The sequence below is a fragment of the Nelumbo lutea genome, chromosome 1 (genome assembly GCF_056320005.1).
Source record: "Nelumbo lutea isolate HS-2025 chromosome 1, American lotus-T2T, whole genome shotgun sequence".
Lineage (NCBI taxonomy): Eukaryota > Viridiplantae > Streptophyta > Magnoliopsida > Proteales > Nelumbonaceae > Nelumbo > Nelumbo lutea.
Genome location: NC_142684.1, coordinates 145,292,700 through 145,319,512, shown reverse-complemented (window position 1 = coordinate 145,319,512; position 26,813 = coordinate 145,292,700). Strand labels below are relative to the sequence as shown.

Genomic DNA, 26,813 nt, shown 5'->3' with positions numbered 1-26,813 from the left:
TCCGTCTTCATGTGTGTTTCAGGATTTGACCTCGGGGAAGACGATTGGTAGAGGAAGCATGGTGGATGGTCTCTACGTGTTGGAGAATAATGCTGGTCTAGTGGCGACTGAATCCACAAGTTCGGCGAGTGAGAGTCAGGCCTATTTATGGCATAGTCGTTTAGGTCATCTTTCTTTTGAGTCGTTAAAAGTTATGTTCCCAAAGATTTTTGAGTCCTTGTCAGTGAGTCAATTACAGTGTCAAACTTGTCAGTTGAGTAAGCATTGTAGAAGCTCTTTACCTTTAAGAAATAAAAGATCTGAATTTCCATTTCATATTGTTTATTCTGATGTTTGGGGCCCTGTTACTCTACCTACTGCGGCTGGCTATAAGTATTTTGTTACGTTGATTGATGATTATTCTCGATACACTTGGGTTTATCCTATGCGATCTCGAGATGAAGTGCCACAAATTGTGAAAGATTTCCAACGCATGGTGTTCACTTAGTTCCAAACGGAAATTCATATTTTCCAGTCGGACAATGCAAAGGAATATTTCCATAGTGATCTCACGAAGTTCTTTGCTTCGAGTGGGTCACTTCAGCGAAGCTCTTGTGCCAGGACACCCCAACAAAATGGTGTGGCTGAACGAAAAAATCGTCATCTACTCGAAGTTGCTCGTGGCTTGCTGATTCATATGAATGTGCCGAAACAGTTTTGGATGGATGCAGTATTGTGTGCGACATATATCATCAATCGCATGCCCTCTCGGCTACTAGAGTATAAGGCCCCACATCAGCTCCTGTTCCCTACAGCCCCGCTGTCCACCATTCCGATGCGTGTCTTTGGGTGTCGTTGTTTTGTCCACAACCTATCACCTACTCGTGGTAAACTTGACCCTCGGGCTATTCCTTGTGTTTTTTTTGGTTACCCCTCATCTCAAAAGGGGTATCGTTGCTATGATCCCATTGCCCGTAAGTACTATGTTTCCATTGATGTCTCATTCTTTGAGAGTCAACCGTTCTTCTCGGTTTCTCCTCAGGGGGAGAGTAGGGTTGAGGAGAAACAGGCGACGACTCAGATTCAACTACCTCCTTTACCCGATCCTCCTCCGTTCCGGGTTTTCCATCGTCGCCATAAGAGCCAGCAGAGTTCAAGAGCCGTGGAGCCGGACACTATGCAACCAACATCATCGGATTCACCCGAGGCAAATCCGTCTCATCAGCCAGGTACACTTGCTCCCATTGCTCCTTTAAATGTTGATTCACATGTCCCCAATGATCTTAATATTCATATTGCTAAGAGAAAGGGTGTTAGATCTTGTACCACTAATCATCCTATCTCTAACTTTGTGTCCTATGAGCATGTTTCACCCTCGTACCGTGCCTTCCTCTCCTCTGTGGACAGTGTTCCCATCCCTAAGACCGTGGCAGAAGTTTTGTCAAAACCTGAATGGACAGATGCAATGCAGGAAGAAATTGATGCCTTACATAAAAATGGTACGTGGGAGTTGGTAGATCTTCCTGAGGGGCAGGAACCAGTGGGGTGCAAGTGGGTGTTCACAGTGAAACACAAAGTTGATGGAACTATTGAAAGGTACAAGGCTAGACTGGTAGCAAGAGGCTTCACACAGGTATATGGAGTGGACTATGCAGAGACTTTTGCCCCTGTAGCGAAGATGAACTCCATCCGGATTCTCCTTTCCTTGGCAGCAAATCTTGACTGGGATCTTCACCAATTGGACATCAAGAATGCCTTCTTGAATGGTGACTTGGAAGAGGAGGTGTACATGACCCAACCCCCAGGGTTCTGTGCCAGAGGCAGTGAACAAAAGGTGTGTAGGTTGAAAAAGTCCCTATATGGATTGAAACAATCACCTCGGGCTTGGTTTAGTAAGTTCCATGTAGCAGTCCAACAAATGGGATTCAAACAATGCCAATCAGATCATACCTTGTTTGTAAAAAGAGGTGAAGGTAAAATTGCAGCTCTTATTGTGTATGTGGATGACATAGTGATCACAGGAGATTGGGAGGCTGAAATCCAGAGACTAAAAAAATTCTTAGCCACTAAATTTGAGGTGAAGGATCTAGGCTCCTTACGATACTTCCTTGGAATTGAAGTTGCCCGCTCTCACAAGGGCATCTTTATTTCCCAACGGAAGTATGTACTAGATCTACTAGAAGATACAAGCAAGTTGGGGGTAAAACCATCTGATTCACCTATTGAACCTAATCACCATCTGGGAGACAGTCAGGGAGAGTTTTTGAAAGATGTAAAGATGTTCCAGAGACTTGTGGGGAGACTTCTGTATTTGTCTATGACCAGGCCTGATATTGCCTATGCAGTGGGTGTCCTTAGTCAATTCATGCACAGCCCGATGACAACTCATTTTGAAGCTGCAGAGAGGATCTTGAGATATCTCAAGAAGTTTCCTGGGGCTGGTTTGTTGTTCCAGAAACACAGTCACTTAAAAGTGGAAGTATATACTGATGCAGATTGGGCAGGAGCAGTCAATGACCGAAGGTCCACCAGTGGTTATTGTGCCTTTGTAGGAGGAAACCTTGTCACATGGAGAAGCAAAAAACAAAGTGTGGTGGCTAGATCCAGTGCTGAAGCATAATATAGAGTGATGGCTCATGGGGTTGCGGAAATCATGTGAATAAGAAATCTGTTAGGTGAACTGGGTTTTGCAGTAAACAATCCTACTTCACTCTACCGTGACAATAAAGCAGCCATCAATATTGCTGCTAATCCAGTTCTGCATGATAGGACGAAACACATTGAAGTGGACAAACATTTTATCAGAGAGAACCTTGAAAGTGGAGAAGTGTGCACACCATATGTCAACTCGGAAGAGCAACTTGCAGATATCTTCACCAAAGGTCTTCATCATGTGCGGCACAAAGATTTGTGTGACAAGTTGGGCATGATTGACATCTATGCTCCAACTTGAGGGGGAGTGTTGGAATAATGTTAGAATAACTTAGTTGCAGTTGTTAGGGCCTGTTTGTCTAATTAAAGTGTTTTTTTTTATTTCGTTTTTTATTTCTGTTATGACTGTTATTGTACTCAGGGGCGCAAGGGTCTTTTCCCTTGTTATTTCTGTCGCCCTATATATATTAAATAAACACTGGTGCCGCCAGTACTGTTGCATTGCAAACTCTCTCTTTTCTCTTCTCTTCTCTTCTCTTCTCTTCTCTCCTCTTCCACCTATCTCTGGCCGGCTACACTGCCAAGAGATCACAAAAGCGGATGAAGTGGGTCTTTTAAGAGGGTGGGGAGTGGAGAGAGACAGGGTGATGGTAACCCATCTTCAATTTGCAGATTACATCATTATTTTTTGTGAGGGGGAAGGTGAGGAAGAGGCTAGGAATTTGAGGATGTTATTGAGCTTGTTTGAAAAGTTGACAAATCTGAAGGTTAATCTCAATAAAAGTGTAGTAGCTGGGGTAAATATGGGACAGGAGGAGATTGAGCTGTGGGCAAAGGAACTCGGATGTGTGTCCAATGATTGGCCTATGAAATACTTAGGACTTCCTTTAGGTGCAAATTCTAGATCTTTGACCTTCTAGAGCCCGGTAGTGGAGAGATTTGAGAAGAAGTTAGCGGCTTGGAAGAGGAATTACATTTCTTTGGGAGGTAGGATAACCTTAATCAAATTTACTTTAGCTAACATTCCGGTTACCTATTGGACCATCGGTGTTTACCATGCCTCAGGCAATTGTAAAGAAGTTGGAGAAAATTATGTGGGATTTCTTGTGGGAACCGTGGGAGACAAAGAAGGATCACCTAATTAGATGGGAAATAGTTTGTAGAAGGAAGGAATATAGAGGGCTGGGGTTAGGGAGGCTGAAAGAAAAGAACCAGGCTTTTCTAGGAAAGTGGTTGTGGAGATTCCCGAGAGAATCAGATAGGTTATGGCATAAAGTGATTGCTAGTATTCATGGGCTCTCAGAGAATGGGTGGGATGCTGGAACTTCTAACAGGGCCTCTTGCTCTTCACCTTGGAAAGCGATTCAGAAATGCCTCCCATTTTTTCTCGATCACATCAAACTTGATATTAATTCAGGTAACAAAATCAAATTCTGGGAGGATCTTTGGGTGGGTGAAGCCCCTTTAAAGGATTCCTTCCCTTCTTTGTTTACCCTTTCTGCACTCAAGGGAAAGCCAATTTCTGAGTTCTTGCTCCCCTCTCCCTTGGTTAATGGGTATGGGTGAAAGGATTCCTTCCCTTCTTTGTTTACCCTTTCTGCACTCAAGGGAAAGCCAATTTCTGAGTTCTTGCTCCCCTCTCCCTTGGTTAATGGGTATGGGTGAAATCTAGGCTTTCACAGAAATGTGAGGGACACTGAGTTGGGCCTTGTTTCAAACCTACTACACATTCTTAAGGGGGTTTTCCTTGACCTAAGTAAACAAGATGATAGAATTTAGACTCTGCATCCTTCTGGGGTTTTCAGTTGTGCTTCCTTTTTCAAGTCGTTGTCTATGCCTTCTCAACCAGTTGCTCCCTTTCCAGTTAAAGAGATCTGGTGTCATCCAATTCCCCCCAAAGTGAGTGCTTTCTGTTGAGAGGTCTTCCATGGTGCAATCAACACTTGTGATATTCTACAGAAAAAGAGACCTGGATGGTGCCTTTCCCCAAATTGGTGCTGCTTGTATGAACCTAATGGTGAATCTGCTCTTCACATGTTCATTTCCTATCCATTTGCTTGTGGTATTTGGGATTGGTTTTTTTTTCTCTTTTTGGGTGCAGGTGGAATACTCCGGACAGATTGGACAGGTTGTTTGATGGTTCTACTTTCAGCTGGCCAAAAAGGAGGGGAAGACTGATGTGGAGGTGTACAAGAGCAGCAGTAATCTGGACCTTATGGGAGGAAAGAAATAAACATATATTTGAGGAAAAGAAAAGGAGCAAAGAAGCATTAATTAAAGGGATTATGGCAAAAGCGGCTTTCTGGATAATGACAATGGAGTTGTTTTCAGCTTTCTCTATTGATGACATATTAAGGAACTAGAGAACAATTGCAGCCTCAACTTCAGCTAAGCAGAAGGCACTAAAGGACTGGTAACCCCCAGAGGTTGGATTCCTGAAATTATATTTCGACGGAAGTAGTTTTGGGAATCCGGGGCTGTCTGGAATTGGAGGGGTTTTAAGAAATGAAAGTGGAGTGATCATGGGAATGTACTCAGGCCCCATTGAAGTGTGTGATTCTGTAACAGCAGAACTGAAGGCAGTAATTTATGGGATGCAGAAATCTATGGAAATGGGGATACGTAAGCTAATAGTTGAAGGTGACTCCAAAATAGTAATAAGTTGGTTAAAACAGAATGAGAAGGTTCCTTGGTTTTTCAGAAACAAAATCAAACAATTCAAGAAGTTCTCAAGGGATATGCAGCTGATATTTCAATGGACTCCTAGGTCGGCAAATGGTCTAGCTGACCAGCTAGAAAAGCAAGGGGTAAATAGGGCAGAGTGCTTCTGGGCTCAATTGCAAGACTGAATATTAAATTGTCTCTGTATTTTATTGATGGTAGCCAAGGCTGCCCTTGTTTCTCTACTCTTATTTTCTTATAATTAAATTTTTAAATTGCTATACATGTTATAGAGGAACAATATTAAAACTAAAAGGGAGATCATGATTTTCTAAATTATTTAGACAGAATTGATAAAAAATGAAAAGAAGATGCCAATGCATCAAGATTAGCATATATTTAGAACATAAATCACAACAGATTGTAAAATCAACTTCCATTGTCTAGTGTGCAATAAGATTAGCATCTGGGGACTTTTAAACCATTCCAATTACAACTAGATGCCGATGCATGTAGTGTGAAGATTCTGTGACTTGATGTATCTTATTAATGTAGTTCCTGTTGTATATTACTTTACTTGTATATTTTATTTTTTTCTCTTTCAGCCCTATATGGGCATTCTTGTAATTGTAATATCTTTTAATAATATAAGAGACTTTGAGGTGGGGGTAAACCATTCTGGACACCTCTAATCTTGTTCTCTTCTCTATTCAGCCAAGGGTGTTGACATGTAGATCATAGAAAATTAAAATAAAATAGGCATTTTCCATAGTATTATACAAATTGTATGATACCTCCCGATTTTTAAAGGCAACAGGCTGTTGACAAGATGAGCAAAAATGAAAAATCCACTGAGATGGTTTGGTCATGTGCATAGACAACCAATGAAGAGTGGCTTAGTGAAAGTAGAAGATTTTAAAAGAACAAGGGAAAGACCAAAGAAAACATGAGTAGAAGTAAGAAATGATTCAGGGGCTTACACTTTGGCAGAAAACATAGCTCTTGATAGAGCAAAATAGTGGGACAAGATTCGTGTACCAACTCCAAATAGTTGGGATTAAGGCTGAGTTGACTTCAGCTGAGAATAGAACTAATAGTTTGCATGCTGTCTCCCAACATATACTTAACTTCCAACCCAGGAAAAGAATCCAAAAATGAAGACTTCGAAGATGCTAATTCCAACATTATACTTAAACTTCCAATCTAGGAAAAGAATCCAAAAATGAAAACTTCAAAGATGCTAATTCCAACATCATTATTATTTTTTCAGAAACACAGAAAAAGTGATAAGTAGTGAAAGGATTGAATGCAAAAACTGCATAAAAAATAAAGAGAAAACCATTGTACCTCTATCTTCTTCCTCCAAGTATCGTGCCTTTTCAATAGGAAATGTACTGGAATGAAGGATGAAAGGAAAATTATCCATCCTATTGTCAATATTAAAACTCTGCATATTCAAATGACATACATCAAATTAATGATGAAAACTAAATATTCATAAAGTATACAACAAACTTTTTCTTTGTCAATAGCTTCTGGAAATTTATTAAAAAGATATGCTTAATAAAGCAGAAAGCTAAAGAAGAGGATAAGAAAGTGTTGGGCCTTGAGGGGAGTCACAGACCATGAGGAGTTGCCAAAACCGGGGGCTTCATACATGTACACACACATAAGACTTGTACACAAGATGGACACCACTTACAACCCAAAAACCTAAGCTATTGGGTTATGGGCCACTCTTGTATACAAGTCCTTTGCACTTCTTGTGTCTTTCCAATGTGGGACTCTCCTTCATTCCTCATTCGATACACCTACTCACATGTGCATCCCAACAATTTTCCATTTGTTGGTGTAGAAGCGTTGGATCACATATCGTGGTTCAGAGAAAATCCTCCTACGTCCACTGGAAGAGCACACACTCCAAAGAGAGATTTTTCATTAAAATTGTAGAAGAAGAAGAAGGATACAAGATAGCCACTCCTTCCATATCTGACTTTGTGGTTACCATACACTAATAGCCACTTTCTGTAACTACTTTATGGTTACCATGCACTAATAGTCACTTTCTTTAACTACTTTATGGTTACCATGCACTAATAGCACTAATAGGCACTTTCTGTAACTGATTTTATTTTGATTCTGTAACTGATTTTACCATACACCCCCTCTTCCTGGGGCCTTCACAGCTTAGCACCGTTGTATGTTTTAAAGATTCAGGCAATGCCTAAACCTCTCCCTTGGCAATGGCTTGGTCATCATGTCTGCTATGTTCATTTGGGAAGAAATCTTCTCCAACTGAATGTCACCATCTGCTACAAAATCTTTGAGCCTATGATACCGCACATCTATGTGCTTAGTCCTTGCATGGTATACTAGATCCTTTGCAAGACATGTAGCACTCTGACTGTCATAGTGAACACAAATGTTTTTCTGATCAATTCCAAGCTCTTGAACCAATTCTCTCAACCATACAGCTTCCCTGGTTGCCTCTACTGCTGCCATGTAACTCTTCTTCTGTAGTAGACAGAGCCACCGTATCTTGTAATGTAGATCTCCAACTAATAGGACCTTGACCAAGAGTGAAAATAAATCCCATAGTAGACTTTCTTTTTTCAAGGTCACCTAAAAAATCTGAATCTACATACCCAACCACTTTGTTTCCTTTCAAACCATTCTGAAATAGTAAACCTATATCTTGGGTACCGTTCAAGTAGTACAGAATCCACTTTACATCATTCCGATGTTCCTTCCCTAGATTAACCATAAATCTACTCACAACACTAATTGCTTGAGATAAGTCCGATCTGGTGCATACCATAGCATACATAAGACATCCAACCACACTGGCATATGGTATATGTATCATCTCCTCACGTTTTTCCTGTCTTTGGACAATGTTGAAGAGATAGTTAGAAGTGCTAAATTAGTGGTGTGCTCACTGCCTTAGCCTCCTTCATATTAAATTTGGTCAATGCCTTCTCAATATATCCTTTTTGGGTCAACCACAACTTCCCAATGTGCCTGTCTCTTTGAATTTCCATACCCAAGATTTTCTTTGCTCCACCTAAATCTTTCATCTCAAATTCCATGCTCAATTCCTGCTTTAACTTAACAATCTCATGCAAACTCTTACAAGCAATAAGCATGTCATCGACATAAAGCATCAATAGTATAATGGAGTCATCATAAAGGAAACAAAAATAAACACAACTGTCGTACTTACTTCTGATACAGCCATGTGAAGTCATAAAAGTGTCAAAGTGCTTGTACCATTGCCTCGGTGCTTGCTTAAGGCCATAGAGTGACCTATTCAACTTGCATACCAATTGCTCTTTGCTAGTCTCGACAAACCCATCGGGCTGCACCATATAAATTTCCTCTTCTAAGTTCCCGTGGAGGAAAGTTGTCTTCACATCAAGTTGCTCCAACTCCGTATCCCACATAGCTACCATCGCCAACATGATTCTAATGGAACAATGCTTCACTACAAGAGAAAAAATCTCATTGAAGTCCACTCCTTCCTTTTGTGCATATCATTTTGCTACTAACCTTGCCTTGTACCTAACCAGTTTTCTTGTAGATGAAGCCTCTTTCTTTCTGTACACCCACTTGCACCCAATAGCCTTCTTACCCTTGGGCAATTCTACTAACTTCCAAGTTTCATTCTTTCAAAGAGAAGCCATCTCCTCTTTCATAGCACCCATCCATAGTGAGTTGTCTTTATCTTTCATTGCCTCCTTGTAGGTCATTGGATCATCACAATTAGCTGTTAATGCATATGCAACCGTATCATCAAATTTGACTAGTCTCTTGATGTTCCTTTTAGCCCTACCTGCAGCAATGGAATATGGTGGTTCCTCTTGGGATTGTGCAACTTCTTGGCTTTGATGAGAAGAATCTGTAGCGACTGGTTCACTACCCATTTTCTCATCCTCACTTAGCTCCACCTGAATTGAGGTACTGCTCTTCTCACCATCTCGGATTTGCTACTGATTTTTCTTCAACATAGAAGCTTCATCAAATACAACATCTCTACTTTATCTCAACCTTCTTGGTGTTAGGATTCCAAAGTCCGAATCCTTTCACCCCTTTATTGTATCCCAGAAAAATGCAAGGTTTTGACTTAGCATCAAGCTTTGTCCTCTCTCTATCCTGTAACAAAACATAACAAGGGCATTCTAAAATTCTCAAATTTGAGTAATCAACAAAATTACCAATCCATACCTCTTTTGCTATCTTGAGTCCCAATGCTTTGGAAGGTGATTTGTTTACCACATAACAGGCCATATTAACTGCCTCGGCCCAAAACTGCTTTGGTAAATCTGCAAAGATCCTCATGCACCTTGCCTTCTCTAGTAATGTCCTGTTCATTCTTTCTGCTACCCCGTTCTGCTGTGGTGTGCCTGGAGTAGTAAGATGTCGAGTAATCCCTTCAGCTGCACAAAATTTCTGAAACTCTGTAGAGGTAAACTCTCCACCATTATCTGTTCGTAAGTATTTTATCTGCTTTCCGGTTTGTTTCTCCACTTTTGCCTTCCAAATCTTGAACTTCTCAAAAGCTTCAGATTTATGCTTCATGAAGTATACCCAAACCTTTCTGGAATAATCATCAACAAAGCTAACAAAATATCGTGCTCCACCACTATTAGTCACTGGCGATGAACCCCATGTATCTGCATGCACATACTCAAGAATCTCCTTGCTTCTTTTAGTAGATGTTGTAAAACTAACCCTGCATTGCTTTCCAAAAATACAATATTTGCATAAATCTAATTTGCAAGATTTAACACCATCAAGTAATTTCCTTTTGTGCAGTTCTATCATGCCTCTCTCGCTAATGTGTGCCAATCTCAAGTGCCATAACTGACTATAATCATCATCTAAAGTAGATGTGACAGTTGCATCCCTAATGATAGTTTTTCCAATTAACCTATATAATGATCCTTTTTTTTCTCCTTTTACGACAACCATGGCACCCCTTTTAACTTTTATGACTCCATCAACCCCACTATATGTACACCCAAGATCATCTAAAGCACCAAGTGAGACTAAACTTTTCTCAAGATCTGGGACATGTCTAACATTTGTTAATGTTCTAACAATCACACCAAACATCTTGATTTTAATTGTCCCAATCCCAACAATTCTACACTCGGCATTATTTCCCATAAGAACTGTGCCGCCAACATGTGACTCATATGTAGAAAACCAATCTCTATAAGCACACATATGATAAGAACATCCAGAATCAAGTATCCAAGTATCCAAGGGATCCATGCCTGAGGAGACCGTAAGAAGATCTCCATCATTCTCTATATCGGAAGCAAGGCTTACCACGTCTGCAGCTTTTCCTTTCTTCTTTTGAGCCTCTACAAATTTCTTGCAATCCTTTAGCCAGTGACCATCTTTCTTGCACCACTTGCATTGTGTTTTCTTCAATTTGGATTTTGATCTGCCTCTATTCTTCTTATCTCCCTCTCTTTAGATCTGCCCCGTTCATAACCCGAATCCTTTACAGTCAAACTTTCACTATCACTAAAGGTAGGCTTTCGCCGCATCTCGTTTGACAACAAAGTACTTGTGACCTCATCCATCACCAATGTATCCTTCCCATACAAGATGGTCGCCACCAAATGATTATATGATTCTGGGAGAGATGAGAGGAGAAGAATTGCCTTATCTTCTTCATCAATCTTCACATCTACATTGAGAAGTTGTGCAATCAACCGATTGAATGTATTCAAATGATCTAATAAACTGGTTCCATCTGCCATACGCAAACTATATAATTGCCTCTTCAGGTACAATTTATTAGTGAGAGATTTTGTCATATACAATTTCTCCAACTCTGTCCACAAGTCAATGGTGGTTTCCTCATCGAGTACATTGTACATCACTTCATCTGCCAAATATAACTGAATCATGCTCAATGCCTTCAGATCTAACTCAACCCACTCATCACTTGTCATCTTCTCTGCCTTCTCCTTTCCAAGGAGAGCTTTGGGAAAACCTTGTTGTACCAGAACTGCCTTCACCCTCTTTTGCCAAAACCCAAAATTCATCTTGCCGTCAAATTTCTCCACCTTGAACTTTATAATCGACATCTTTGCCATTGTAAGTACCTCACAGATTTAATAACCTGGCTCTGATGTCATTTGTTGGTGTAGAAGGGTTGGATCACGTATCGTGGTTCGAAGAAAATCCTCCTACGTCCACAGGAAGAACACACACTCCAAAGAGAGATTTTTCATTAAAATTGTAGAAGAAGAAGAAGGATACAAGATAGCCACTCCTTTTATATCTAACTTTGTGGTTACCATACACTAATAGCCACTTTCTGTAACTACTTTATGGTTACCATGCACTAATAGCCACTTTCTATAACTACTTTATGGTTACCATGCACTAATAGCACTAATAGAGTGGGAGGGGCACCACTTTGATAGATGTGATGGACACCAACCACTAAGCCCAGAGAACACTAGGGGTGCCTCTCCCACTGGATCTGTGAAAACACCTTCAATCTCCATATAACCTGGATGTCCTTGAAGAGCAACCATCAAGATTCAGCTTGGATACACCCAGGGGAAGGGAAGCCCATCTCAAGTGGACAAGCATGCTAGCTGGAAGAGGCTATAGAAACATAGAACCAGCCCCCAATAATATTGATAACTAGAAAGACCTTAACCTTGTTTCTCTCATATAAATCCAATGGACCACCCTGACTGTAAAGAGGTTGGTACATAAATATACAGAACTTAAGGATTGTAGAGAAGATGAGCCGAATGGCCCATAGGCTGTTACTGTATGTTATCTTTATGTTCTTCTCTGTAATGGGCCTTATTCTGGGCCCATACTCTTTTATGTTCCTATTTTTGTAATTTCTTGTCCAACTAAGGACCTCTCTTGTAATTACTAAAAGATTAACTTAATAAAAGTGTATTAGAGAGTTAGAGGGAAGTCATGTTCGAATCTCTCATCCTCTAACTCTTCTTGCCGCAGCTCTCTCTTCTTCTCTAATCTTCTCTTGCTAGTTTTCTTTGTTTTAAACACAGTCCCTACTTCTAGGACTGTTTTCAACTTGGTATCAGAGCAGGCCACTGCTTGGCGTGTCCCTCATGTGGTTCTAGTCCAGCCAACTACATGAGGAGGTTCTAGGGCTGAGAGTTTACAGTCATCCGCCTGATTCTTGGAGGTCATTGGAGGGTTCCCAAGCTTCTACACACTTGGAGAAGGGTTCGGTGACCACGAAGAATCAGAGAACAAGTTGCTTTGCTTGATTTAAAATCAGAGAAAAGGGTTTTTCGAAGTCATCCTAGAGGACAAGTGTTCGGCCTGGTTTATTGTACAAACCAGAGACTCTCTTACTGTAAGTCTTTGCTCAGTTGTTTCTGGGTTAATTTTTCACTGTTCTGGACTATTAAAAGGGCCGAAGTTTCCTTGGAAACAGTGCTACTATTCGGCTATCCTCTGGTCTGACTTCAGAGATTTCTGGGTTGTTTTTATCTCTTTTCTGGACTATCAAGTAGCCGAAATACCCCTGGAATCACTGCTGCTGAGACTGCTTCATTCGGCCACTGTTGCTGGACTGCTCCTACCCAGAAATTTCTGGGTTGTTTTTGGAGGTCCTATTCGGCTGATTATTGGGTTGGGAAGTTGCTGAGACTGTTAAAACTAAGTGGTACTAGTCTCATCTTCATTCTAGCCCCTTCTTGAAGGCTGAAACAGTAAACAGTGCCCTATACTTTGAAGGCTGAAACAGTAAACAGTGGACTATTAAGTATTGCTCGACAGAAGGTCTCTCAAGGACTGTATTTCTTTTGTCTTCCTCTTGAGACATCGGCTGTTAGAATCAGAAATATCTTGTGTTTGGAGGTTGCTGGGTGTCTTTTGGAGGCTGAAACAGAAAAGAAAAGAACTATCACCGAACTTTGCATGATGGATTTCTCAAACTTCGAAAACAAGAATATTGCTGAATATGGGCAGATGTTGGGAACCCCAACCGATTCTATGCTAGCTGTAACTACAGTCAAGCTTGATGGGACCAATTACTTAGCTTGGTCACAATCAGTGAAATCCATATTTGTAGCAAAGGAAAATGGGGTTTTATTTCTGGGAGCAAGAAAGCTCCTCCAGAGGATGATCCATCTTATGAGAGATGGGTACAAGGAAACTACACTGTGATTGGGTGGCTTGTGAACTCAATGCAGCCACAAATCAGTCAACGTTATCTGTGGATGAATTCGGCTAAAGAGATCTGGGATAGTGTTGCAAAGACTTATTCCCAGAAGTTGAATGTTGCTAGAGCTTACAAACTGAGAAGTGATGTGAAAAATCTAAAACAGGGGGAGAAGTCACTTGCAGCATACTTCTCAATCTTAAAATCTATATGACAAGAGATTGATTTGATAGAGGCTATGACTTGGGATACCCCTAAGGATGCTGAAACATACAGGAAATTGGTTGAACGGAATAGGGTGTTTGAGTTCTTGACAAGGCTGAATTCTGAATATGATATTACAAAGCAAAACATCTTGTCCAAGGAAGATGCTTCATTGTCACAAGCATTTACTCTGGTCAGCAGTGAAGAAAGTAGAAGGCAAGTGCAGGTTCAAGGAATTGGTATTAATGATCATTTTGCAAATATGGGAATTAAACCCAAAGGGGTTACAGAAGCTCACAGTGGCTCATGAAGGAAAGAAGTGGTGTGTGAATATTGTAAGAAGCCGAAACATTGAAAGGACAAGTGCTGGAAGTTGCATCCTAATCTTGTACCCATCAGATTCCAGAAGAAGAATGATAGTAGAAAGACAGGAAGTGCACATGCAGCCACAGCCACAGATACAGAGGTTGAATCTACCAGTGCACAGTTGGTAGCCATGAAAGTTGAATATGAGAAGTTTGGAAAGATGATCAGTCAGCTTGAAGGTGCATCTTCATCATCCATCACTTCTGGAAGTTCAGCCACCATTGCCTTCGCTCACTCAGGTATAAGGGCTTCCGCTAACCATGCATCCACCTCAGGTAAACACAAAACCCCTTGGATCATAGACTCAGGTGCTTCTGATCATCACATGACCAACCTTTCTACTTTATTTGTTTCATATGATTTACTTCCTAGCCGTGACAAAATCACCTTAGCTGATGGTTCTCTTGCCCCTATTTCCGGCAAGGGAACTGTCAAGGCTACAGACTCCTTACTCTTACCTTCCACTCTTCATGTGCCTAAATTAAATACCAATTTGTTATCTGTAAGTAGCCTGACCAAATCATTGAATTGTTGTATAACCTTTTTCCCTTCTCACTGTGTGTTTCAGGACCTGAAGTCTTAGAAGGTGATTGGGAGTGGCCATGAAGCGAATGGAATATATTTGCTCGACACCCCTGGCCAATGCTTTGATCATCCCAAGAATGTTGCTTTTGGTTCTACTTTTTCAGAGTCTGTTAGTCAAATTATGTTGAGTCATTGTCGGTTGGGTCATTTACCTTTTTCTGCTTTAAGCCATTTGTTTCCAAAACTGTTTAAGGAAGTCAGTGTGTCCAGTCTCAATTGTGAGTCCTGTCAGTTGTCAAAGCATTGTAGAAAAAATTACCCTGTGAGCAATAAAAGATCCTCTTTTCTTTTTCATATTGTGCACTCTGATGTGTGGGGGCCATACCATTTATCCTCTATGGGGGGGTTACAGATATTTTATCTTGTTCATTGATGACTTCTCTAGATTCACCTGGATATACTTATCATGAGCTTGTTATAACTCAATTTGGTACCAGAATTAAGGTTTTCAGATCTGACAATGCACAAGAGTACTTTGAGAAGAGTTTATCCTTGTATCTTTCAGACATGGGGGTTATTCATCAAAGCTCCTGTGTTAGAACCCCTGAACAAAATGGAGTTGCTGAGAGGAAAAATAGACATATTGTTGAAGTTGCAAGGAGCCTTTTGTTTGCCTCACATGTTCCCACAAGATTTTGGGGTGATGCTGTACTTACTGCTACCTATCTCATAAACCGTATGCCATCCAGGGTTCTAGGGTTTAAATCCCCCTTCAGTCTTCTTCATCCAGACAAGGATCTCTTCCCAATTCCTCTTTGTGTGTTTGGTTGTACCTGCTATGTTCACATTCTAAGTGTGCAAAGACACAAGTTTGAACCGAAAGCCCACAAATGTATCTTCCTTGGTTAATTCCCCACGCAGAAGGGTTATTGTTGTTTTGATCCAAAGACTGGCACCCGACATGTCTCTATGGATGTTACCTTTAATGAACTTTCTCCTTTTTATAGTTCCTCTCAGGATGGACTTTGTCCACAGGGGGAGAGTCTGTCACAAGTTGCTCTACCTCTTCCTGTCCCAGTTGAGTCTCTTGACAAACCTGTATCCTCACCAAATGAGTCAAAGGAGGATCAATCACTTCATACCTCTTGTCCAGGGGACCCTATTTCTTTACCCCCTCGCCCTATCCATAATCCCAAAGTGTATCAAAGGCAGAGATCCAGGAATGAGCAAGTGGTTTCCTTTACAACAGATGAAGCTCATACATTCCCAATCACAGATGAGATAACAGGTACTGCTTCAACTCCTTTGGAATCATCTTTTCCAGACCTTGATGTCCCCATTGCTGTTAAGAAAGGGAAGCGGAAATGTACTGCACACTGCATTTCCAAACACCTTTCTTATGACCTGCTTTCTCCTTCATACTTTGTCTATCTCTCTTCTGTTGCTTCTAACCCCATTCCTAGGTCTATCTCAGAAGCTCTTGGGATTCCAGAATGGAGAGATGCCATGGAAACCAAAATGGATGCTCTACATGCAATTGGTACTTGGGAGGTGGTGGATTTGCCTGAAGGGAAAGATCCGGTTGGGTGCAAGTGGGTTTTCACCATTAAATACAGGGTTGATGGAACTATTGAGAGGTACAAGGCTAGGCTTGTTGCAAAAGGGTATACACAGACATATGGGATTGACTACCTGGAGACTTTTGCCCCTGTTGCCAAGATGACATCTGTGAGGGTTCTTTTATCTCTGGCAGCTCACTTTGATTGGCCTCTCTATCAGTTGGATGTAAAGAATGCATTCCTGAATGATGACTTACATGAGGAAGTCTACATGTGCCTTCCCCCAGGGATGTATGGGAAAGATATGCAAGGAAAGGTATGCAGATTGAAGAAATCTCTTTATGGTCTCAAACAATCTCCTAGAGCCTGGTTTGAGAGATTTAGAGCTGCACTTGTTAAATTCGGCTATGTTCAGACAGTCGGATCATACTCTGTTTGTGAAGAAATGTAGATCTTTGGCAGTGTATCTCATTGTGTATGTTGATGACATTATAGTGACTGGTGATGATGCCTCAGGCATTCTGGCTCTTAAGTCTTTCCTCCGTATAGAATTTGAGATTAAGGATCTGGGGGAGTTGAGATACTTTCTTGGCATAGAAGTTGTCAGATCCAAGGATGGGATCCTTATTTCCCAAAGGAAATATGTTCTTGATTTATTGTCTGAAACTAGAAAACTGGGTGCAAGACCAGCTGCAACTCCCATTGATATGAGTCACAAACTTTTAGCTACAGATGGAACTCTGTTGGAAGACAAAGGGGTTTTTCAGAGACTTCTTGGGAAGCTCTTGTACCTGTGCATGACTAGACCAGATATTGCGTATGCTGTCAGTTGCATTAGCCAATTCATGCATGCTCCTAGAGATACTCATATGGCAGCAGCAGAACGGATTTTGTGCTATCTGAAAGGCTCTCCAGGGAAAGGAATCCTATTTACCAAGCATGACCACTTGAAACTTGAAGCCTATACTGATGCTGATTGGGTTGGAAATATGGATGACAGAAGATCTACTTCAGGATATTGCAGTCTGGTGGCTGGTAATGTTGTCTCTTGGAGGAGTAAGAAACAATATGTTGTGGCTAGATCTTCTGCAGAAGCAGAGTATAGGGCCATCGCACATGGGGTCTCGGAATTGTTGTGGCTAAGATCCTTAATGGAAGAACTTGGGATTGATCATGACAGGCCCATGATATTGTACTGTGATAATCAGGCTGCCATCAACATTGCTCACAACCCGGTACAACATGATCGAACCAAACATATTGAAGTTGATAGACATTTTATCAGAGAAAGAATCTCCTCCGGAGAAGTGTGCCTTCCATTCGTTACCTCTGAAGGCCAATTGGCAGACTTTCTCACCAAAGGCATCTCCAAGGCAAGACTTCATCATGACACTAGCAAGCTGGGCATGATTGACATCTATGCTCAGCTTGAGGGGGAGTGTAGAGAAGATGGGCCGAATGGCCCATAGGCTGTTACTGTATGTTATCTTTATGTTCTTCTCTGTAATGGGCCTTATTCTGGGCCCATACTCTTTGATGTTCCTCTTTTTGTAATTTCTTGTCCAACTAAGGACCTCTTTTATAATTACTAAAAGATTAACTTAATAAAAGTGTATTAGAGAGTTAGAGGGAAGTCATGTTCGAATCTCTCATCCTCTAACTCTTCTTGCCGCAGCTCTCTCTTCTTCTCTCTTCTTCTCTAATCTTCTCTTGCTAGTTTTCTTTGTTTCAAACACAGTCCCTACTTCTAGGACTGTTTTCAACTAGGATCAATAGAATGAGAAATGATCCTCTTGGTCAGTCATTACAAAACCTTTTTTTTTGAAAGGTAATGTATTGTATTGTAAACAAAAAGATTGCAGACCAGTGCCATATACAACCATACCATAATGGGACTATACAGAATTTCTATTAATGAGCACTTAACATGAAAACAAAATGCCCCTATCAAAAAGCATATTATAACCTATGCTCCTGAAGTCCCTGTGTACCGACAGCCAGGAGCAAAGCTTCCTTCAGTATGAACCGGAGGAATTATTTCATCCTTGGAGTATTTGTTCTCAAATGTTTTTTCATATAAGCAACTGAATTCATTGATTAAAGATAAAAACAAAATTACAAATTTACTGGATAGGCATCCAGGGCACCCATATTTTCAATAACAGCAATTACAATGCAGACCAAAACAATTGATCTCCATCCACTCCCTGTTTAGCCATATAATCAGCAAATCCATTTTCTGATCTCTTAACCCAGTTGAAGGTAGCTGCCACATCCTTATCTAAAGACTGAATTTCCCTCATTGTTTGCCTATAAGCCCATACTGGGATACTACTGCTCAACCAAGAAATGACAACCTTAGCATCTCTCTCTACTTCCAACAGTCTGATTCCAAGATTCTTAGATATCCTTGGTACTTGCAACAGCGCCAAAAACTTCCGCTTTAACAGAATCATTTCTCCTGTAGGCTTTTGTGGAAATAAGTTTCTTGAGTGGGTTGATCACTTATATAATCAGAGCAATTCAAAAATTCCTTTTTTATTGGTTTATTGATTTGATTATGGATCTCTTCCTTACTTAGAGAAAGTTTCAACTACAAGAAGTTACTATTTCTTTATTTGCAAAGCTTGGGTTCTGTTTATAGGCTTTTCCTTGTTTGATTTCATTTTATCCTATTCTAGGACTCCAATTATGCTCCAATCACTGCCTATAGACTAAGTATTACTTAACTTTCCATTCTGATTTCATAATTTTCTCAAAAGTTAAACAAGTATCTAATTTCTTGGTGACTCTTCTGGTTTTTACATTTTTAGTTTCTATTTTAATCTAATCGATGTTTAACTCAAACACAGACCAGTAATCCATCTCTTGTACTAGCCTTCTATCACTATTGAATATCATACCAGCATCTAACCATTTTTCTCTCCCCTTTACCTTTTCTTTCCCCATCTCCATCAAATAACTTATTTATGAGATGTTTAGTTCTTTTCCTTTCTTTCTTGTGTGTATGTTCATGTCAAATTTCTTGTCTTTTTAATACCCTAAATAGATTATGAATCAAGATATTAGAAGAATGTTTGTGAGTTTATTTTTTAACAATTTGACTTATTATGACTTTTTCACCAACATAAATCAAAGAAAAATTATATACTTTGGCACCCCCAAGAGAAAATTTCTGGCTCCGCTACTGCTAACAATACTGTCACACTCAATAAATCAAGAACAATGTTTCTCTATGACAAGAAATTCCCCACTTCAACCTGGACACTCGAATTCCCAAGATTTGTGAACAACTTAGCTCATACTCAGGCCTCAATCCAAACAAGAAACATGCTACATCAACATGCCCCTTGTGTTGTTGTTGAATCTTCAAGTCATTAGAGAGGGGCTAGTATACATTTAGCTCATTCCTGAAGTTCTTAAGATCTGAATAATATTCTTCAACTCTTTTATCTCCTTGTTGAAGAAGGAAATGATCTTGGAATAATTGATAAATTTGTGTGGCTATCTTGGCCTAAATATAGTTGTTTCACATGATCCCAAATTTCTTTGGTTGTGTCAGAAACATGAGATTAACACTAATAGAAGTCTCTAAACCATTCCATAACCATGTCATAATCTGTGCATTCTCTTCCACCCACTTGTTGTAGACATTTGACCCACTTTCTGGCTTGGCATCCTTAATGTACTTCAGCTTCCCCTTTCCAGTAAGGAATACCTCAACTAATTTAGCCCATGGAACATAATTAGCACAATTTAACTTGACTGATGTCATCTGTACCGTAATAAAATCTGGGTTTACTATCAACAAGATTTGCTTTCACTACTTGGAAGTCATAGGAACAGTTTAAATCTGAAAAACCAGTCCAATACTAAACTGTACCACTGTATTGATCAACAATCAATTCCACGCCCAACTAAACACCATACCAGCCCCAACACAAAAACAATCACTCCTCTATAGTATCAATGCTGTATGAAAAACAGGTCTGGAACAACTTCAAGAAGCTGCCAATCTCATAAACTCAACAAAAAATAATCTCTAGTGATCCTAAACTTCCATCCAATCACACCATACAATAATTGAATTAATAATCTAATAGAAACCCGCCTACATCGACCACCAGCATAGCTCTCTTCTAACCAATTAGAGGGTCTCAAACAAACACTTGATCCACACCAACACATCCAAATCAAGGCATAGAAGCCTCTCTTCTTTGATACTATCAGTCAAAATATGCTAAATAACTTCCTCCTTTGAGCAAAAGAGAGAGAAATCTGCACGCAAATTGGTTCAGGATATCTACAATCAATCCAGGTGATTAATAGTGCTCTGATACCATTTAATCAACCTGAAGACGACCATAAACTCAAGGTAAGAACAGAGAAAATAAGCATAAGGGAGAGTAGAAGCAACAAGAAAAGAAAAGAGAAAAGGAGAAGAAAAATAGGGCAAACAAGAGAGAGATCTGTTCTTACAACTCTTCTCTGCCACCCTATCATGTTTATGTTAGATAGTTTTGTATGCTCTTAGCTTCAATCAGAATGATGTACTTTATGAGTTTATTGTAAATGAATAAAAGTGCGTATTTGATTCATGTTCCTTTGGTATGTTTCTGTGTAATACCCTTAAACTGGACACTTAATAAGACTCATGTTAGTTTAGAATGTTCACAGCCAGTGGGTCGGTCTGGGGAGACATATCCTGATAACGCTGACACTGTGGTACCACCAAGTCGGTTGGGGTGGCCTGTCTCAACTGACAGGGTGAGACCCTAGGCACATACAGTGTAGGATTAATTGAATCTATGAACTGGACCAGATTTCCAGTATTGCCCTGGACCTTGGAGATTGATGGGCAAAACTGAAAAGTTACACCCGACCCCTAGACTCGATTATGATACTGCACTAGGTGTCGGATTAGACTGTCTTTGATGTACCAATCAGTGAGATCCTTAACGGGGGTCAAAACCTGGGTATGTTGGGACAGTCTGAGAATTCATCTGAGTGAGTGATCATAGTGACAAAGGTAATAATCGGGGATGCACTCTCACTGATGGAAACCAAGACTGCCGGCAGCCGATTTCAATCGTTGAGATTTGTTTTGCAAAGTATATTTTATATGAGATATAAAAGTATATATATTATGGTTTCTAAAATGTATGCAAGAAGGTTTTAATTCCCGTGATCCATCTAAGTGGAGAGTGCAACAATGTTCCTTGCAGCCGAGAGAGAGGTCCTCTCCTGTCGGGCAGTGTATGATCATTATGGGCTGAGAGGTTATGTGTAAGACCATTGAGGATAATACCTGATGGGCTAATCTTGCATCTGCCCACAGTCCCTGGGTGTTACAAGGTGGCTTGGCCTAGGGACCACTTGGGGTAAGTGTTGGGCCCATAGAGCCCATTTGATGGGTTTCAAGGGGTGCACTGTTCATAGCAGTGTATTCGGCCAGGCCTTGTAACAAAGGTTGGGCCGAACCCATGTGGTTGATGTGTAGATCAATGCTTGGGTCCCACGCCATACAAGGAAACCCAACTGGGCAGCAGTTAGGAAGGTTAAGTGAGCACATAAGCTTAATGGGCCTAAAGCCCATTTCGAACTGGGCTATTTAATTAGTTAAATATGGGGCGAATTCTAAGATGGATTAGCAGATAGGATAGGGTCTTAACCCTATCCACTCAGAGAGTCCAAATCTGAATGTGATTCAGATCTAGAAACCTCCTAATGAGATTAGGAGAAAGCTAATCTAATCTACAGATAAGATAAGGGTTTATCCTTATCACCTAAAGGGATGTCTGATCCAAATCAGATTTGGATCAGCAAGTCCTAATTGGATTAGGAGCTGATCCTTTAGGGTTACAAGAGAAAAAAGGGGCGGCAGCCTTTGGTAGAGATAATTCACATCCTCCTGGAGAACTGAAAACACAGAAGAAAGAATTAAGCAACCCTACAGAATTCTTTCTTGCCGCCTCCTTGTTCTTGTCGCCCTGTTTGCCAGTTCAATCTCCAGTTGTTGGAGAAGTCAATATTCGATCTTGACATCAGTTCTTTGAAAATGAATTGATAGGAAGCTGTGCTCACATGCCATCCTGCTGTTTCTTGCGAAGGACAGAATTCTTGGAGAAGAATACTGTTGATTCTGCTCCATCCTGCACTGCGCCATTTTCAGTGGGAATAGTCTTTGGATCCTTCCTTGGGCGTGAACACCTTCGTTGGGAAATATTATTTCTCCGTATCAGGTATAATCCTCTCCTATTCCTTTTGGTTCAGATCTGATTCAGTTTATGGTTCAAGAATGATCCTTGAAAATATGATTTTCTAAATAAGAAATGCGATTCCCAATTGAAATTTGCCCCTTTATTCCGCAAGATTTGGGCGTCCATACGATGAATCTCTCATCCCTTCAGTTTATTATACTTTAACAATGTAAAATTATAAGGCAAATCTTCTTTGAGTTTAACCATAAAATAGTGACAATTATACCCTACTGCCTACATATACTACTTCTAACACATCACACGTGTGTGAAATGAAGCTTCAGATATAGATTTAAAAACTGTTTATTAATTGATCAAGAAAAATAGCTAATGGTTAAGCATGACAAACCATACAAAGACAGTAGCGCAAAAACTAGGAATTTGAGGGCATATAAGAACTAGGAATACCAACTAATGTTCATCATAGGAAAAGTTATCAAACTTAATATCAACAACAAAGATCTCACCTTGCTGGAAAAAGAATCCCATATCTTATCACCACCCCGAGGCACCATAGTGGAAACAAATATATATTCCAATTCCAAGGTTCTGGAGGATTTGACTTGAAACAACGAGTAAAAGTATCCTGCTCATCCAATATATAAAATTTTCAGATATTAAAGACATGGAAAAGAAATCGACCATCTTAAATTTAACAGTACACAAAAGAGACACACAGAGACTCCCTTTTGCTACTATATACTTGATTTTCTTTCCCGTTTGTCAATAAAATCTTGATAGCAATATATTATTGCTAGAGTTTTAAATGCTCCCTTTCTATCCAAATCCATGTGATGCCTGTTTCATGGGAATACTTGGCCAATGTATGTAAAGTGACTGAAAAATCTGGAAATAATTAGGGCCCATGAGACTATGACCATTGTGTGTATTCATGCTTGGAAACTTCTTACATTTGATTATTTATGCAGTTACAAGGCAAAGTTACATTATTCAACTTGCTGATTTCTGCTTAACTTGTATCTCTTCTCATTCAATCCTGTGTATCACAATATCAAGAATAAGATATGCAACAATCAGTTTGCTCTCACTACTGACTACTGTCATCAGTTGTTCCTTATCATATGTGAAATACTAAAAGCAGATCAAATGGCCCACGATTAAACAAGACAGAAATGCCACAGCATACATGAAAATCATGTATATCTGCATTATGAATCTAATAACTAAAGCAAAACAAAGAACATAGAATTGCACATGCTAAGAGATTATATGAATTTGGTGGATCCTAATTCCTACACGTCGCCCATTTCCCTCATGCCACTTAATTCCATAGACCATAATTACAAGACCATATACATTAAACCACATTACTCAATAATATGCAAGTTGATTATTAGTTCATCGAAGAGAAAATCCAAGGCCATGTTCGTTTTTCACGAAGTAAAGGGGGGAAAGTTTAGTCAATGGGATTCAGAATCCCATTGACTAATTTACCTGTGTTCAGATTTCAAAGTTTTGTGGGACCCATGGTAAGTTTGATTTACTCGGGTATCACTTCCTCGGGTAAATGATACCTTTGCGAGACTCGGGTAAGTTGATTTCCCAAGTAGAGGGTAAGCAGATAAAAATAAGAAATCTCAATATTGCCCCCACAAGATATAAAAGTTCGAGACTCTTTCTCCGAAAAATCACGTCTGTGTTTCCCTCCTTCACTTCGTTCTACTTCTCCGAAAATCAGCTCTGTGTTTCTCCTCCACTCCTTTCTTCTTCTCAGCCATTTTCTTTCAGGCAGAGAATGCTGAATTATGCTTTCCTGCCATCTTTGTTGCGTATCTCTGCATATCTCTGAGTTATACTTCTCTGCCATCGTTGCTGCTGCATCAAGTCATTGCAAATGCTGAAGAGTTGCCGTCGCCGTCCTCCCTCTGTTGCCGGCACCGTTGATCATCCCAGTTTCTGTCGCCGCTCCATCTGGTTGCCATCGCTGGTCATTTTTTCCTCCATTTAAACAGTAAGAATTACTATTTCTCTGCATCTTATTCAAAAAATGTAGCTTCTCATCTTATTGTTTCTCTTTTATTATTATTTCATTGATTTCCTTTCTTTTATTTTGATTTTTTGTTTCCAAATTTCTTGGATCTGGTATTTTGGTGTTTTTAGATCAACTGTGATACCTAGTGTTTTCAAAATCAGATCAAAGAAACAATTCTTGTTGTAGAAGATCTACTCGTTAAATTAAATATTTGATTAATATTGAATTTCTAGATAACATTGACTTGTTTTCTATTTCATGAATTCTGCATCCAATTCTGATGGCTTCTTCATTCATTATTCAATATCTTCTAATGGATTTTGATTTCCACATTGTAGTTTGATTTTGGTTTTCTGCATCTGAGAAAACCAAACCAGGATTTTTTTCATATAATTTTCTTACGAAAAATGATGTAGATATTGCTGTAATATTTTACCAAGAATGGCCAGGTGTATTTTAGATTTATTTGAAGAGAGTGCATGAGAGATACCTCTGAAGCTTGAATCAGAATCCTCAGTAAAATTAGTGTGAATTTGCTCTTCTTGTTGAATCCATGCTTGTGAACTTCTATTATATATGATACAAAATATTATTTATTATTCTAAAACAACATAATATAAAATGTTTTTTATAGCATATTAAAATATATTGTAAGTGTAGTATAATAAAATTTTCCTTAATGTTGGAGTCTGAGGATAATCTTGAAAGGTAATCAAGGTGGGTGAGGGATGTTAATACAGCCTTTTTTGAAAAACCGTTTTAGAGGTTTAGAAACCAGCAAGGAGGGTGATTCAAGACAAGTATGGATCCAGGAATGGGGGATGGGACCCTGCAGAGTCAAACCAATTACCAAACATATGGATGCTTGGTCTAGAAGGGAAAAGAAAAGGCCTATAGCAAGTTCACTAAAGGCCTGAGGTTTGATGCAGGAAATGATCGATAAGTGAATTACTTGAAGGATGTATGGTGCAAGAGACCTTTAATGGAATCATTTCCTTCTTTATATCTTTACCAAAAAATAGATACATTCTATATATGATTTAGTTGTGGACAAGGTATATGTGGCTAATTGTATTGAAGTACAGAATGGTAATGTTGTATGGACTCCTCAATTTTGCAGAAACCTAAATGATTGGGAAGAAGGCCCATGTGGAGTGGTTGTATGGCTTGGAGGGAGAAATCAGGCAAAGTTTTCTGTCAATCATTTCACAACTATTTGGCAAGGTTATATGAACAACAATTCCCTATCAGCCAAGTATGGTACAAGAACATCCCATCAAGGTGGCTTCTTTTGTTTGGAGAGCATGTTTGTTTGAATAGAATCCTCACTAAAGATAACCTGGTGAGGAGAGGATTGACTATGGCAAGTACAGATTGTGTCTCCTGTGTGATCATTGTATGGAATCGGTAGACCACCTTCTTCTAAATTGTAGTTTTTCAAATTCCATTTGTATCAGAATTTTTGGCTTGTTCATGATCAAGGATGCTGGGTGGCCACTGTGGTGGAATCCTTAAAGAGTTGGTGGTTGGAAGGTCCGAGAAAAAAGGAAAATTTGCTTGGAGCATTGCTCCTTCGGCTGTGTTTTGGATGTTAGGGCAGGAGAGAAATGCATGGGTCTTGCAGAACAAGAGTAGCTTAGCAGACTCTGTTTCTCAGAAGATGATGCAAAAATTACACTCTAGGTTCAATATTCACAAAATTTTCAAGGGAAGGAGTACTTATAATCCTTTTTTGTATTTTATAATCTTCTTGTAAACAGCCAAGGAATTTCTTTATAGGGTTGCAAGAGTAGTTTTTTGTATATTCCTAGTGTACAGCCTCTAGTTGTACATGGGCATAATTTTAATGAAATGAAATACTATACTTCACCTTTCCTCAAAGAAGAAAAAAATGCAACCCTTCTATCTTTCATTTGATTAAGACTCTTCTCATAGGGAAAACATAGTGGCTATTTGGAACTGCATGGTAAAAGTTCCATATTTAATGGATATTCCCTCGGAAATCCAGGACCTCTGAGAATTGGAGGTATTCTCAAGAACAGCAATGGTGTGTACTGACTCAGAACTAGTCGGCCCATGGGATTATGCAAGATCTGAACTCTTACTATTTATATAACTAGATATCTCCATGGGATATCAAGTATAAATACTAATCCAGATTTATAGATTTCTATGGAATAGATAAGAGACAGTGACATATTCGAATGGAACTCGGGACATTTTGTTGCCACATTTGAGAGGCTAGATCTTTGATATTCAGATTCAACTTCTATATTCATTAGTTATTAGATCAGCCAGAGTCCAGACTCTAGAGAGGGAAGTGTCAACTACTGAGATTCTTTTTGATATATCTGTACAAACTGAACACATATTTTTATTTTTACTTCTTTTATTTTGTACAGGGGGGCTGAGTAACTTGAGCATGGAAAGGACAC

At 39.7% G+C, this 26,813-nt stretch overlaps 1 protein-coding gene across 1 annotated transcript in view; it reads right to left on the bottom strand.

Moving 5' to 3' along the window:
* LOC148878146 (glycerol-3-phosphate acyltransferase 9-like) overlaps nucleotides 1-26,813 on the bottom strand; it is a 59,535-nt gene that overhangs the window by 20,094 nt on the left and 12,628 nt on the right. Inside the window, exons 3-4 of the mRNA XM_088949380.1 lie at nucleotides 22,853-22,971; nucleotides 6,640-6,739 (exon numbers count right to left, since the gene is read on the bottom strand). Of these exons, the coding sequence (XP_088805506.1) occupies nucleotides 6,640-6,739; nucleotides 22,853-22,971 (219 nt within the window). The remainder of the gene's footprint in view (nucleotides 1-6,639; nucleotides 6,740-22,852; nucleotides 22,972-26,813) is intronic.